The sequence below is a fragment of the Eubalaena glacialis genome, chromosome 2, assembly GCF_028564815.1.
Source record: "Eubalaena glacialis isolate mEubGla1 chromosome 2, mEubGla1.1.hap2.+ XY, whole genome shotgun sequence".
Classification (NCBI taxonomy): Eukaryota; Metazoa; Chordata; class Mammalia; order Artiodactyla; family Balaenidae; genus Eubalaena; species Eubalaena glacialis.
In genome coordinates, this window is record NC_083717.1 from 155,073,247 (window position 1) to 155,090,030 (window position 16,784).

A 16,784-nucleotide genomic window follows, 5' to 3' on the forward strand; every position below is an offset into this window, starting at 1 on the left:
GCCTGGCACTGAGTAAATAATGTTAGCTATTATTATTATATGATCTTTTATGTACCCACAAACTTGCAGACAAGACTTTGGATTATATGACATCATAACTTTTAACTTGGGCATCATTGTTGCTATTTAGGGAATGATTACTTTTAATGTGTTCATTCCCACGTTAATGACTTAAGGGAGCCTATCTGTTTTTTGAATATTATCTTCCTTGGAAAATATTCCAGCTCTTGGAATTATCCATTTTGTATCATCTTTCCTGGGTCTTGCTTTCTAATTTGTAATGTGAAAATGGAGTAATCAAAGTAATCTGCATTACTGTGTTATGGGATAACTATAATATAATAGGTGTCCTTTTAAAATTCTTACAGTTTCCTTTTTCTTCTTTTTTTTTTTTTAACCTAAAAATGTGACAGCAATACTGGACTTTTTGTATAATGTGGCAGGAGAATATAGTACTTAGTAACTTATGAAGAAGACACTTTGAAACAAGGATGTCAAAATGCCACTCAAAATGTCCCGCTTAGGCAGGCCCCTTCTTAACCTGTGTAATACTCTGTACTCAGATTCACTGTTCAGAAATTGGATTACTGAGAGGTAGTACAAGATTTAGCTTGACAGTTTCAAGTTTATTTAGAAAGGCTCTGAAACATATGGAGGTTAAGGGTTAAAATAATGTTAATGGAGTTTTCCATATATCTCACTTTTATCTCATTTTTGATGTGTATTATTTCAGCCAGGTAATTGAGCAAATCAGAATATCTAAAACCATTTTTATTTTTTTAATTTTAATTTTTTTTAAATACACATTTTTCATTTTCACCAAGAATTTTTATTATTTTTAAAAAATTTTATTTTTGGCTGCGTTGGGTCTTCATTGCTGCACACGGGCTTTCTCTAGTTGCGGCAAGTGGGGGCTACTCTTCGTTGAGGTGCGCGGGCTTCTAATTGCGGAGGCTTCTCTTGTTGCGGAGCATGGGCTCTCGGCGGGTGGGATTCACCTAGTTGTGGCGCGTGGGCTCAGTAGTTGTGGCTCGCAGGCTCTAGAGCACAGGTTCAGTAGTTGTGGTGCACGGGCTTAGTTGTTCTGCGGCATGTGGGATCTTCCTGGACCAGGGCTCGAACCCGTGTCCCCTGCACTGGCAGGCAGATTCCTAACCACTGTGCCATCAGGGAAGTCCTAAAACCCATTTAAAAAAATTGTGGTAAAATATGTATTACATAAACTTTACCATTTTAACTATTTTGAAGTATGTTCATGGTGTACATCCATCACCACCATCCATCTCCAGGATTTTTTTTATCTTCTCCAGTTAAAACTCTGTACTCATTTAAATAGTAATGCCTCATCCCCTGCCTCCCCACACCCTCTGGCAATCATCATTCTGCTTTCTGTCTCTATGAATTTGACTACTCTAAGAACTTCATATAATTGGAATCATACAATATTTATCCTTTTGTGACTGGCTTATTTCATTCACTTAGCATAATGTCTTCAAGGTTCATCCATGTTTTAGCATGTATCAGATTTCTTTCCCTTTTTAAGACTGAATAATAGTCCATTGTGTGAATACCCTATTCACTATCCATCGATGGACACAGGGTTACTTTTACCTTTTGGCTATTGTGAGTAATGCTGCTATGAGTAGGGGTGTACAAATATCTGTTCAAATTCCTCCATTCACTACTTTTGGGTGTATACCCAGAAGTGGAGTTGTTGGCTTATATGGTAATTTTATATTTAATCTTTTCATCTTTTGAGGAATTGCTGTCTGTTTTCCATAGTAGCTGTACCATTTTACATTCCCATCCGCAATGCACATGAGTTCCAATTTCTCCACATCCTTGCCAACACTTGTTATTTTATGTGGTTTTTTGTTTTTGTTTTTGTTTTGGATAATAGCCATCCTAAATAGCTGTGGGTGTTAAGTGCTACAGTTGGGCCCTCTGTATTTGTGGGTTCCACATCCATGGCTTCAGCCAGCCATGAAGTTCAATCTGGGTTTGGTTGAATTCATGGATGCAGAACCCAGGCATGAGGAATCTGGGGATAGGGAGGTCTGACTGTGCTAGTATGCCATTTTATATAAAGGACTTCTGCATCCATGGATTTTGGTATCCCTGGGGCAACTTGGAACCAGACCCCTCAGGGATACTGAGGGGCGATTTTATATCCTCATGGTTTTCATTTGCATTTCCCTAATGGCTAGTGATGTTAAACATCTTTTTTGGTGCTTATTGGCCATTTGTACATCTCTGGAGAAATGTCTGTTCAAGTCCTTTGCCCGAGTTTGGTGAAGGAGTTTTGAGGTCACAGGGTCAGAGAAGCTATTAATATGATGGTAAACAAGCTAGGATAATGCTACATGGTATTAAACTTGTTGAAGAGAAAAACCATGAGTCATATGCAAACATCCACAGTGGTCGTTCCTCACTGCCTCAGTTGCACTGTATCACCTTTATAAATTTCTTTATTTCTTTATTTATTTTTAGCTGTGTTGGGTCTTCGTTTCTGTGCAAGGGCTTTCTCTAGTTGTGGGGAGCAGGGGCCACTCTTCATTGCGGTGCATGGGCCTCTCACTGTCGCGGCCTCTTTTGTTGCGGAGCACAGGCTGCAGACGCGCAGGCTCAGTAGTTTTGGCTCACGGGCCCAGTCGCTCCGCGGCATGTGGGATCTTCCCAGACCAGGGCTCGAACCCGTGTCCCCCGCACTGGTAGGCAGACTCTCAACCACTGTGCCACCAGGGAAGCCCACTGTATCACTTTTAATTTATGGTTTTTACCTTTTTTTTTCTTTAAATAAAAGAGAACAAATGTTTTATGTATCCAACTTAGTAATTTAAGTAATGGAAACTAAGGGAGGTAATGAGAAATAAATTATAAACTAGAAAACATTGGAATTAATAACTGTAAGAACTAGTTTTTATTAAAAAGTTAGGACATAGAGAAGCTGATGAGAACTATACCAAGAAAAATAACAGAATTAGAGTTAGAATCAGAAAACATGGACTATATAAAAAAATACGGATTTTAAAAAATTAGAATTATGTGCTCAGATTACAATAAATATGTAAATCTCAGTGTAATGGTGCTATGTGGCTGAGTGGCATTTTATTTTGTATATTTTTCATCAAGTATGGTCTTTTTATTTTATTTATCCAGTAGTTCTTTTCAGAAAAATACGTGGATATTCCATTCAACTTAATTTTTAGCATAAAATTTCCCCATTTTGTGTGTGTGTGTGTAAGTAGACATCAGATACACATATTTGTTAAGTAAGTTTAATTCCATTGTAAAGACTTAAGAGAATAGACATTTATGTGGCAAAACTTTGCAGAGAATAATTTCATTAGTGTCCTTTCTTAACTAAAGCTTTCAACAAAACACAGGTTACCAAAACTGTCAAAGTTGTATAATAAAAATAGGAAAATGTGAGAATAGACTATGCTTATATGTTTGCTGAATTCTACCATTGACATTTAACAGCTGTACTCTTTAAGGCTAAATTTTAATTTAATGATGGATTTAGTTTTCTTCCTTTAAATCATGTATCACTGACTATGTGTTAATTATATAATATGGGTTTCAGTAATGTAATGAATAATGGGTAATATTTTTAATGTGAGGAATTTAGCTCATCTTTAAAATGACTGCAAATAAGTATTAAAATGAAAGTAATATTAAAAAGTATTATTTTCCTTCATTTTTCTAACAGGGTCAACATATTTCATTACCACCCATTCAAAAGCTTGAAGAAGCTCTATATGAATACCAACCACTGCAAATAGAGACTTGTGGACCACAAGTCCCTGAGCTTGAGATGCTAGGAAGACTTGGGTAAGTGTTCAGAAGAACTTCTCATTGAGGAGCTGATGTTTAGGGCTTGGTTGTTACCATTTTTAACTGATACTTTAGCATTCTTAGATTTTGAGTTTACAGAACTTTACTCTTTTGTAAGAAATGAATGGTGCTTAATACTAAGTTAATATGTTATTTTTCCTACGGTCCTATTAGGTCTTTTGAGATTGAGACTGGATTGTATTAGTTCCCTTTTAAGGATGCCATTGGCAGCCAGCCATACTGAAGTAGCTGTTTATTTTCAGCTCACTTTGTATTTTTTTTAGAAATAGGGGCTTAATTTAGTCAGCAGTAAGCCAGTGAAAACAGAGTTGAACTCCTTGCCATGAAAAAGAGTAGATTTACTCAATGTCTGTTGTGTACAGTGAAATTATATTTATGAGAAATGAGCCACAAAATATATTTTGTCAAAAGGTATGATGTAGAGCTGGCCCAGTGGCTCAAAAGCTGTAATATATGCATCCATTTTGGAAATGAACTTGGGATTGTGGCTTTTGTGAGTGATGGAGATGATCACATTCTGTCTTAGGGGAACAAATGGGTATTTGTGTACTTATGGAAAGTATAGATATAAACTTTGTTGGACGGAGTAAATCATATCCTGATCTGGTGTCTCAATCTAAACTACTAAATGAAAAGATAATCGAGAAACAGTTGTTTCTTAACAAAAGAAAATAGCACAAAGAGTATAATGTGGATCAGGAAACTTACACAAGCCTATTAGATAGCCTCATCCACCAGAGGGCAGACAGCAGAAGCAAGAAGAACTACAATCCTGCAGCCTGTGGAACAAAAACCACATTCACAGAAAGATAGACAAGATGAAAAGGCAGAAGGCTATGTACCAGATGAAGGAACAAGATAAAACCTCAGAAAAACAACTAAATGAAGTGGAGATAGGCAACCTTCCAGAAAAAGAATTCAGAATAATGATAGTGAAGATGATCCAGGACCTCGGAATAAGAATGGAGGCAAAGATCGAGAAGATGCAAGACATGTTTAACAAAGACCTGGAAGAATTAAAGAACAAACAAACAGAGATGAACAATACAATAACTGAAATGAAAACTACACTAGAAGGAATCAATAGCAGAATAACTGAGGCAGAAGAAAGGTTAAGTGACCTGGAAGACAGAATGGTGGAATTCACTGCTGCGGAACAGAATAAAGAAAAAAGAATGAAAAGAAATGAAGACAGCCTAAGAGACTTCTGGGACAACATTAAACGCAACAACATTCGCATTATAGGGGTCCCAGAAGGAGGAGAGAGAGAGAAAGGACCAGAGAAAATATTTGAAGAGATTATAGTCGAAAACTGCCCTAACATGGGAAAGGCAATAGCCACCCAAGTCCAGGAAGCACAGCGAGTCCCATACAGGATAAATCCAAGGAGAAACACGCCAAGACACATAGTAATCAAATTGGCAAAAATTAAAGACAAAGACAAATTATTGAAAGCAGCAATGGAAAAATGACAAATAACATACACGGGAACTCCCATAAGGTTAACAGCTGATTTCTCAGCAGAAACTCTACAAGCCAGAAGGGAGTGGCATGATATACTTAAAGTGATGAAAGGGAAGAACCTACAACCAAGATTACTCTACCCGGCAAGGATCTCATTCAGATTCGATGGAGAAATCAAAAGCTTTACAGACAAGCAAAAGCTAAGAGAATTCAGCACCACCAAACCAGCTCTACAACAAATGCTAAAGGAACTTCTCTAAGTGGGAAACACAAGAGAGGAAAAGGACCTACAAAAACAAACCCAAAACAATTAAGAAAGTGATAACAGGAACATACATATCGATAATTTCCTTAAACATGAATGGATTAAATGCTCCAACCAAAAAACACAGGCTTGCTGAATGGATACAAAAACAAGACCCATCTATATGCTGTCTACAAGAGACCCACTTCAGACCTAGGGACACATACAGACTGAAAGTGAGGGGATGGAAAAAGATATTCCATGCAAATGAAAATCAAAAGAAAGCTGGAGTAGCAATACTCATATCAGATAAAATAGACTTTAAAATAAAGAATGTTACAAGAGACAAGGAAGGACACTACATAGTGATCAAGGGATCAATCCAAGAAGAAGATATAACAATTATAAATATATATGCACCAAACATAGGAGCACCTCAATACATAAGGCAACTACTAACAGCTATAAAAGAGGAAATCGACAGTAACACAAAATTAGTGGGGGACTTTAACACCTCACTTACACCAATGGACAGATCATCCAAAATGAAAATAAATAAGGAAACAGAAGCTTTAAATGACACAATAGACCAGATAGATTTAATTGATATTTATAGGACATTCCATCCAAAACCAGCAGATTACACTTTCTTCTCAAGTGCGCACGGAACATTCCCCAGGATAGATCACATCTTGGGTCACAAATCAAGCCTCAGTAAATTTGAGAAAATTGAAATCATATCAAGCATCTTTTCTGACCACAATGCTATGATATTAGAAATGAATTACAGGGAAAAAAATGTAAACAACACAAACACATGGAGGCTAAACAATACATTACTAAATAACCAAGAGATCACTGAAGAAATCAAAGAGGAAATAAAAAAAACCTAGAGACAAATGACAATAAAAACACGACGACCAAAACCTATGGGATGCAGCAAAAGTAGTTCTAAGAGGGAAGTTTTTTTTTTTTTTTAATTAATTAATTAATTAATTTATTTATGGCCGTGTTGGGTCTTCGTGTCTGTGCGAGGGCTTTCTCTACTTGCAGCAAGTGGGGGCCACTCTTCATCGCGGTGCGCGGGCCTCTCATTATCGCGGCCTCTCTTGTTGTGGAGCACAGGCTCCAGACGCGCAGGCTCAGTAGTTGTGGCTCACGGGCCTAGTTGCTCCGCGGCATGTGGGATCTTCCCGGACCAGGGCTCGAACCCGTGTCCCCTGCATTGGCAGGCAGATTCTCAACCACTGCACCACCAGGGAAGCCCCCTAAGAGGGAAGTTTATAGCTATACAAGCCTACCTCAAGAAACAAGAAAAATCTCAAATAAACAATCTAACCTTACACCTAAAAGAACTAGAGAAAGAAGAACAAACAAAACCCAAAGTTAGCAGAAGGAAAGAAATCATAAGGATCCGAGCAGAAATAAATGAAATAGAAACAAACAATAGCAATGATCAATGAAACTAAAAGCTGGTTCTTTGAGAAGATAAACAAAATTGATAAACCATTAGCCAGACTCATCAAGAAAAAAAAGGAGAGGACTCAAATCAATAAAATTAGAAATGAAAAAGGAGAAGTTACAACAGACACCGCAGAAATACAAAGCATCCTAAGAGACTACTACAAGCAACTCTCTGCCAACAAAATGGACAACCTGGAAGAAATGGACAAATTCTTAGAAAGGAGTAACCTTCCAAGACTGAACCAGGAAGAAATAGAAAATATGAACAGACCAATCACAAGTAATGAAATTGAAACTGATGAAAAATCTTCCAACAAACAAAAGTCCAGGACCAGATGGCTTCACAGGTGAATTCTATCAAACATTTAGAGAAGAGCTAACACCCATCCATCTCAAGCTCTTCCAAAATATTTCAGAGGAAGGAATACTCCCAAACTCATTCTACGAGGCCACCGTCACCCTGATACCAAAACCAGACAAAGATACTACAAAAAAAGAAAATTACAGACCAATATCACTGATGAATATAGATGCAAAAATCCTCAACAAAATACTAGCAAACAGAGTCCAACAACACATTAAAAGGATCATACACCATGATCAAGTGGGATTTATCCTAGGGATGCAAAGATTCTTCAATATACGCAAATCAATCCATGTGATACACCATATTAACAAATTGAAGAATAAAAACCATATGATCATCTCAATAGATGCAGAAAAAGCTTTTGACAAAATTCAACACCCATTTATGATAAAAACTCTCCATAAAGTGGGCATAGAGGGAACCTACCTCAACATAATAGAGGCCATATACAACAAACCCACAGCAAACATCATTCTCAATGGTGAAAAACTGAAAGTATTTCCTCTAAGATCAGGAACAAGACAAGGATGTCCACTCTCACCAATATTATTCAACATAGTTTTGGAAGTCCTAGCCTCGGCAATCAGAGAGGCAAAAGAAATAAAAGGAATACAAATTGGAAAAGAAGAAGTAAAACTGTCACTGTTTGCAGATGACATGATACTATACATAGTGAATCCTAAAAATGCCACCAGAAAACTACTAGAGCTAATCAATGAATTTGGTAAAGTTACAGGATACAAAATTAATGCACAGAAATCTCTTGCATTCCTGTACACTAATGATGAAAAATCTGAAAGAGAAATTAAGGAAACACTCCCATTTACCATTGCAACAAAAAGAATAGAACACCTAGGAATAAACCTACCTAGGGAAACAAAAGACCTGTATGCAGAAAAGTATAAGACACTGATGAAAGAAATTAAAGATGATACCAACAGATGGAGCGATATACCATGTTCTTGGATTGGAAGAATCAATATTGTGAAAATGACTATACTACCGAAAGCAATCTACAGATTTAATGCAATTCCTATCAAATTACCCATGGCATTTTTTACGGAACTAGAACCAAAAATCTTATCATTTGTTTGGAGACACAAAAGACCCCGAATAGCCAAAGCAGTCTTGAGGGAAAAAAATGGAGCTGGAGGAATGAGACTCCGTGATTTCAGACTATACTACAAAGCTACAGTAATCAAGGCAATATGGTACTGGCACAAAAACAGAAACATAGATCAATGGAACAAGACAGAAAGCCCAGAGATGAACCCACGCACCTATGGTCAACTAATCTATGACAAAGGAGGCAAGGATATACATTGGAGAAAAGACAGTCTCTTCAATAAGTGGTGCTGGGAAAACTGGACAGCTACATGTAAAAGAATGAAATTAGAACACTCCCTAACACCATACACAAAAATAAACTCAAAATGGATTCGAGACCTAAATGTAAGACCGGACACTATAAAACTCTTAGAGGAAAACATAGGAAGAACACTCTGACATAAATCACAGCAAGATCTTTTTTGATCCATGGCCTAGAGTAATGGAAATGAAAACAAAAATAAACAAAAGGGGCCTAATGAAACTTCAAAGCTTTTGCACAGCAAAGGAAACCATAAACAAGATGAAAAGACAACCCTCAGAATGGGAGAAAATATTTGCAAACGAATCAACGGAGAAAGGATTAATCTCCAAAATATATAAACAGCTCATGCAGCTCAATATTAAAGAAACAAACAACCCAATCCAAAAATGGGCAGAAGACCTAAATAGACATTTCTCCAAAGAAGACATACAGATGGCCAAGAAGCACATGAAAAGCTGGTCAACATCACTAATTGTTAGAGAAATGCAAATCAAAACTACAATGAGGTATCACCTCACACCAGTTAGAATGGGCTTCATCAGAAAGTCTACAAACAACAAATGCTGGAGAGGGTGTGGAGAAAAGGGAACCCTCTTGCACTGTTGGTGGGAATGTAAATTGATACAGCCACTATGGAGAACAGTATGGAGGTTCCTTAAAAAACTAAAAATAGAATTACCTTATGATCCAGCAATCCCACTACTGGGCATATATCCAGAGAAAACCATAATTCAAAAAGACACATGCACCCCAATGTTCATTGCAATACTATTTACAATAGCCAGGTCATGGAAGCAACCTAAATGCCCATCGACAGACGAATGGATAAAGAAGATGTGGTACATATATACAATGGAATATTACTCAGCCATAAAAAGGAACGAAATTGGGTCATTTGTTGAGACGTGGATGAATCTAGAGACTGTCATACAGAGTGAAGTAAGTCAGAAAGAGAAAAACAAATATCGTATATTAACGCATGTATGTGGAACCTAGAAAAATGGTACAGGTGAACCGGTTTGTAGGGCAGAAGTTGAGACACAGATGTAGAGAACAAACGTATGAACAACAAGGGGGGAAAGCCACGGTGGGTTGGGAATGGTGGTGTGCTGAATTGGGCGATTGGGATTGACATGTGTGTAAAATTGATGACTAGGAAGAACCTGCTGTATAAAAAAATAAATAAAATTCTATTAAAAAATTTTAAAAAAAAGACTAAAAAAAAAAAGTACAATGTGAAAAGAAAGTAGTGGATACAGTGAAACCAAGTAATAAAAAAGTAATTTAAAAAAAGGCCCCAACAGCAAAAATAAGGTAGATGAAACAGATAATAAAAGCTACAGGCTTCTTCAAAACCGAAACTGTAATCTTGAACATAAAGTGTCGTATTTTACATATGAATATGGAGGCTCCAAGGTCAAATTACTGTTAAAATGATAGATAATTCACTTATCTGCTCTTTGGTAGATCTTAAGATTTTCTTTAGTTTTGTATACTCTTAAAAGCCCTGCAGCCTCCAAGCATGAAGCCATGGGGAAGTGAAACAAAACCTAAAACCCCTTTTGAGTTTTAGATAACAAATTTATCAAATAATTGGCCTAGATGTTAAAATTGAAGCTTGAAAAGACAGACAATATCGGGTTTTATGTAAAAAGTTATAAGTGATATAGACATTGATTTCTTACTTCTTACTGGGTTAGCAAGGGCCAGAATTCTGTATCTTTAAAATAAATTTTCTTAAAATCTTTACTTTTAATATTAGTGAAGACAGAGTGTTTAAAGTACTCCTCTGTTACAGCTGGTTTTTCTAATAATATTTTCATTAAAATTACATTTGATGGCTTCCCTGGTGGCACAGTGGTTAAGAATCCACCTGCCAATGCAGGGGACACGGGCTCAAGCCCTGGTCCGGGAAGATCCCACGGAGCAACTAAGCCTGTGCACCACAACTACTGAGCTTGTGCTCTAGAGCCTGCGAGCCCCAACTACTGAAGCCCGCGCACCCAGAGCCTGTGCTCCCCAGCAAGAGGAGCCACCACAGCGAGAAGCCCATGCACTGCAATGAAGAGTAGCCCCCACTCGCCACAACTAGAGAAAGCCCACGCACAGCAACGAAGACCCAACACAGCCAAAAATAAAGAAATAAAATAAATAAATTTGTTTAAAAAATTACATTTGAAAGGTTATGGAAATGGCCATGAATAATAAGAACACAAAAATAAACTGTACAACAGTTACTACAAAGGATAGGAAGAGGGAAAAACTTGGCTGTTGTACTGTTCCTACACTATGCATGAAGAGGTATAATAGCATTTGGAGATATTTAGTATAAATCCTAGAGCAACAACTAAAAATGTAAAACAAAGAGGGACAGACAGTAAGCAAATAGCAGAGTAAATAATGAGATCATTAAAAATACTCCGTTAATGAAAAGGAGGGCAGGAAAAGAGAGGCAAAAAATAAAGAAATGGTATAATTAGGAAACAAATAGCATTGTGCTAGATTTAATCTTAACTGTATCAGTAATTACATTGTTCTAAACAAGCACTATCCAATAAAGCTTTCTGAAATGGGAATATTCTATGTTTGTGCTGTTCACTATAGTAGCCACCAGTTGCATGCTTCTACTGAGCACTTGAATATGCCTAGTGTAACTGAAGAATTGTGTATTAAATTTTATTCAGTTTAATTTAAATAACCACATATAGTTAGTGGCTACCATGTTTGATAGAACAGGTCTAAATACTCCAAATAATAGGCAGAAATTGCCAGACTGGATTAAAAAAGCAAGATTTTACTGTATGTTTTCTGCAATAACGTGACATTATATATGAAGATATAGCTTCTCTGAGCTTTAAAAGTTTCTCTGAAATCTTGGGACTATAATTTGTTTTTATTTTGTAGATAACTCAACCAGTATCTCTTCACAGATTTCTTCTGCCCCATTTTCTCTATATTTTCATTCTGAGACTCTGATTTCACATAGGTAAGACCTTCTGATGTTGTTTTACAGTTCTTGGATGCTCTATTTTGTGTTTTTCAATCTTTTCTTGAGTTTTGTGTTTCAAAAGTTTGGATAATTCTTCTTGTCCTTTCCTTACAGTTCACTTATTCTTCTTCTGTGTCCCTTTTGCTGATAAGCAAATCAAAGGAATTCTTTCTGATATTGCAGTTGTCATTTCTAGCATTTCCATTTCACTCCTTTTTGTAATTTCCATCTTTTTGTTGAAATTCCCTGTCTATTTGTACATATTATCCACTTTTTCCACTAGATCCTTCAGCTTAGTAATCATGTTATTTTCAGGTGCCTCTTTGATTGTTCTAACATCTCTGGGTCTGATTCTATTGACTATTTTATACCTTAATAGTGGATTTGTTTTTCCTGCTTTCTTGTGTTTATTGTAATTTTGTTTGAATATTGTACAACAGAACAGTAGAGACTGAGGTAAATAATATTTATGGCCAGAAATATTTATGTCCCTTTTTCTGTTAGGCCATTAGTGTAGGGAGTTGAGTATCAAGTCTGTAGTTTGATCTCAGTTTGGTTGTTGTTGCTCAAGTTACCATCTGTGTATCACAGGCTTCAGATTCTTCCAGCCATGATCTGTTGCCAGTTTGTACATAGTATGAGGCCTGGAGTGCTGGAGGGTTTTTCTTAGTCTTCTTGCTCCACCCTCAGCTTTCAGCAGACTCTGCAAGCTTCAGCCAGAAAGGGGTTCTCTCTCTCAGTGTCCCTCCTCAGCAATAGACTCCTCTTGCTTTTTACTTGGAATAAGTCTTGTGGTAGGAGCAAGGGGGTTTCTTAGTTCTCCTGTTCTGATTTTTGTTTTAGGAGGTCTGTGTGCCAGAGCCTCAGAGTGCTGCTTTCTCAGTGTACCTTTCTCTTCCCCAGAGGCAAACAACTTCTGTCTCCTACTTAAGGATGCAGTTGAGTTTGCTATCCTCTCCCAACCCCACAGGTGAGCTCTGTCTTGTGGTGGTGGGGATGGGAGGTGTGGGGTATAAGACAGTTTCCTGCCCTTCTTTCAACCTCTGCTTCGCATCATTATGTTAGTTTAGGTAATAGTGGGTTTCCTGCCTTTCCTCAGTGATTGAAGGCTTTATTCTGTGTCAGTACAGGGTTGAGGAGGGTGGCAGTAGGTTTTTTACTCCTCCTCTAGTGGCACCCAACCTTTGCCCTACCCCAGAAGGTGAGTCCTGGCTGTTTTTTTAATAGTTCATTTCCTTGTGCATGTTCAGTTTTTGCTGATTTTTATTTGGTCTACTCAATGGAATATCCTCCTCATCTTCCTCTTTTAATCTGCTGTGGTGGTGGTGCTGCTGTATATTTGTATGTTAATATTTAGCTAACCCTGTTAGAAGTCTCTGTAAAATAGAGTAGCTTGATTGACTGTTTTTCTTTTTTTCTTGTTTTGAGTAAAATTTTAAAATTGAATAAGCTTTGGCAACACTTTTGATTGTTTGGAGCCCTTTTTGTTTTACTTCTGTCTTTACTGTTGTGGTTTGAATTTTAAAATGTAGGGTAGGGCTTCCCTGGTGGCACAGTGGTTAAGAATCCGCCTGCCAGTGCAGGAGACACGGGTTTGAGCCCTGGTCCGGGAAGATCTCACATGCCGCGGAACATCTAAGCCTGTGTGCCACAGCTACTGAGCCTGTGCTCTAGAGCCTGTGAGCCACAACTACTGAGCCTGTGTTCCACAGCTACTGAGCCCGCGAGCCACAACTACTGAAGCCCATGCGCCTAGAGCCCGTGATCCGCAACAAGAGAAGCCACTGCAATGAGAAGCCTGTGCACCGCAATGAAGAGTAGCCCCCGCTCGCCGCAACTAGAGAAGGCCCACTCACAGCAACGAAGACCCAACACAGCCAAAAATAAATAAATAAGTAAATAAGTAAGTAAGTAAGTAAATTTATTAAAAAAAAATGTAGGGTAAGCGCAATTTAGATAAGGTATAACTATAGTGTTTGTACTTTTCCCAAGTTTTTCATATCTAAAATCTTATTTGAACCTAAATAAAGGACACGGGATCATGGTTTTATTTTGTTCTGTTTTACTGGTTGGGGGGCTTTCATTAATTATTGACTATTTAAAGTATAGTTAGTTCCAGAATTCTAGAAGTATACTTTTGTCTCTCTCAACAAAGACTGTACAATATATTCTGTATCCACAACAGTTAAGAAGACAAATTGTTCTGATTACAAGTTTGTATGTATTTCAAGCAATGGACCTTGATTATAAGTTTCTTTTAGCTTCTGTGTCTAAGTAGTGGAAGAATTTCTAGATCATCAATAGTGATGTCAGAATTGCTAAAGAAACGTTGACTTTTTCTTGATGTAGAAGTATCTACCAAAATAGAATGTGTCTCACACCTTCCTTCTCATCAGCCTTGTATCTTAAGAAAGGGATTGAATTCTTTTTTGTTTTAATAATATTTTATTTATTTGTTTATTTTGTTGCCCAGGTCTTAGTTGCAACAGGTGGGCTCCCCAGCTGTGGCATGTGAACTCCTAGTTGCAACATGCATGTGGGATCCAGTTCCCTGACCAGGGATCGAACCGGGGCCCCCTGCATTGGGAATGCAGAGTCTTAACCACTGTGCCATAAGGGAAGTCCCGTAAGGGATTGAATTCTACACAGACAGTTTCATTTTGGGAGCCAGGATGAATTAGCTCAGGTGGTCTCTTTGGTGACATGTTATGACTTCATACTTAAACATTTGCCAAAATAAATCCTAAATTGATTTCTTACTTTACTAGTTCATTTTCTTTTCTGGAATTATTATTTGAAGCTATATTGCTTTCTTCCTTTTTAGAATTACTTTAGATTTAAAAATGTATTTTTACATAATCTAGTTTTCAGAAACATTTAGAAAGAAACTGAAGAAGTTACTCTGTGAAGTGACTTTTCAAAGAATAATTTGGTATCTACAAAGGTGCTACTCTTAAGGTAGAGGAATATAAACTTTAGTTGACTTAAGGTATAGTAGTTACACATCTGTTCTAAGGGTTGTCCATATTTTTGTTAGAAGATTACATCTAATAAGCCCCAGTTAATCTTTTTACAACGGGCTCTCCCCCTTCCCATAAAACTCTAGCTTCTACTCCTCTCTCTTTTCTTTTCCTGTTACAACAAATTTTCCATTTTCTGTTATTTTATCCTACAGAGGAAACAAGTTCAGTTTCTCTAGAGGCAAATAGAGAATAAATTACCTTATTTCCATTTTCTTATATTTGCTTTGAAATCTGTATGACATGAAGAAGTTAAGAATACTACATTTTGTAGCTTCACTTTAGTTGGTGCAAAACTATGAATGCAGGCACTTTCAAAATAATTTTAATTATATATTTTTGGGAGTATGTGGCATAAGGTCTTAGGAGGCATTGTGTCTCCAAAGAACTACTTTTTTGTCCTCATGTATAACTTAGATAAAGGACAAAATCGGAAGTACATTGCCATGAGATTTTAGGTGATTTTTACTGGAATCTTTTCTAAAGTTAGTTAAACTTTAGAAGTAGATGAAGAATAAATGAGAATTTCTCATTCAGGAGGGTATTATGAATATATAATTATAGTTCAGATTGCACTGGCAGTACTCTTCTGGTTTGCTCAAGGCAATATGTAAACATGTTTTATTAATTCTGTGCCAGTGGGAGCAAGCATTGAGAAAACTTAACTGCTAATTGAAATTCCCCAGGCTGCAGCTTTAGTGGTTAGTTTAGTAAAGTCTCATTGATTGGCATTGTGAGAGTGTCTTTTTAATAACCAACTGGCTTTCTAGTTAATATTTTACTACTTCCCACCCAAAGAAGGGTATTTCCCTTAACTAATATAAATTATAAGGATTATCAATTTTATTCATCAATTTCAAATTATTTAGTCAAATATCACTACTGTTTTAAAAATATGTGATTTATTTAATATGAACTTTTCATTCATGAACCTATTCCAGAAATAAGGAAAAACTGTTATAAGCTATAATCTTTAAGTAAGATGTATATTTTTCACTTTTACTTATTTGTGAATTTAAATGAAACCATTTGCTACCAGATTTTTGTAGAATAAAATTTTAATCTTCATTTCTGTAGAACATTTTTGTATGTTTCTTTGTGGTAGAGTGTTGTAGCCAAGTGCACACATTCATTTCTGTCTCTCCTGTTAACATAACTGACGTAAGTCCTGTGCTATCAACTATGAGAGCTTTAAAAAATAGACTTAAACTGTGATAATTTACTATCTAGAGTCCTTCCTAACCAGTTGATAAGATTATTTAGCTATTATTATGAAATCACTTGTGAAAAAAATTGTGGTTGTAATAATAGTAGAACCTGATGATAATTAGAAGGAAGTTTCTTATTTGATCTTCATCAGCACTTATCAATTTTGTTTTCTTGTGTAGCTGTAGACTACACTGATAAAAATCAAATTGCTGAACAGAAGTAACTGACCTGTTACAAATCCATTACTGTCATTGGCAAAACAATTAAAATGTTCATTCTTGAGGGAATAGGATAGGGTATAGTTCCCCTAAAATAGAAGATCCACCTTCAGAGTAACCCTGGAGATTCTTTCCCTCCCTCCCTTCCTTCCTTCCATTAGTTTTAGGTGTACAGCAAAGTGATTCAGTTATATATAAGTATTTTTTCAGATTATTTTCTGTTATAGGTTATTATAAGGTATCAAATATAATTCCCTGTGCTGTAGAGTAAATCCTTGTTGCTTATCCATTTTATGTATAGTAGTTTGTACCTGTTAATCCCATATTCCTAATTTATCCTTTCCCCCCCCTTTCCCCTTTGGTAACCATAAGTATGTTTTCTATGTCTGTGAGTCTGTTTCTGTTTTGTCTATAGATTCATTTGTATTATTTTTTAGATTCCACATATAAGTAATATCATATAATATTTGTCTTTGTCTGACTTATTTCACCTTAGTATGATATTCTCTAGGTCCATCCATGTTGCTACAAATGGCAATATTTCATTCTTTTTTACGGCTGAGTAATATTCCATTGTGT

The 16,784-nt window shown here is 36.6% G+C and overlaps 1 protein-coding gene across 7 annotated transcripts in view; it reads left to right on the plus strand.

Annotated features, from left to right (window-relative positions):
* Positions 1-16,784, plus strand: part of MNAT1 (MNAT1 component of CDK activating kinase) — a 229,753-nt gene that overhangs the window by 115,098 nt on the left and 97,871 nt on the right. For 4 of the 7 annotated variants that reach the window (XM_061182650.1, XM_061182649.1, XM_061182652.1 and 1 more), the window contains exon 7: positions 3,713-3,834. In XM_061182650.1, the coding sequence (XP_061038633.1) occupies positions 3,713-3,834 (122 nt within the window). Of the gene's footprint in view, positions 1-3,712; positions 3,835-10,627; positions 11,121-13,470; positions 13,662-14,231; positions 14,537-16,784 lie in introns of those variants that run through there. The other 3 variants (XR_009699563.1, XR_009699562.1, XM_061182653.1) reach the window with 3 other exon arrangements.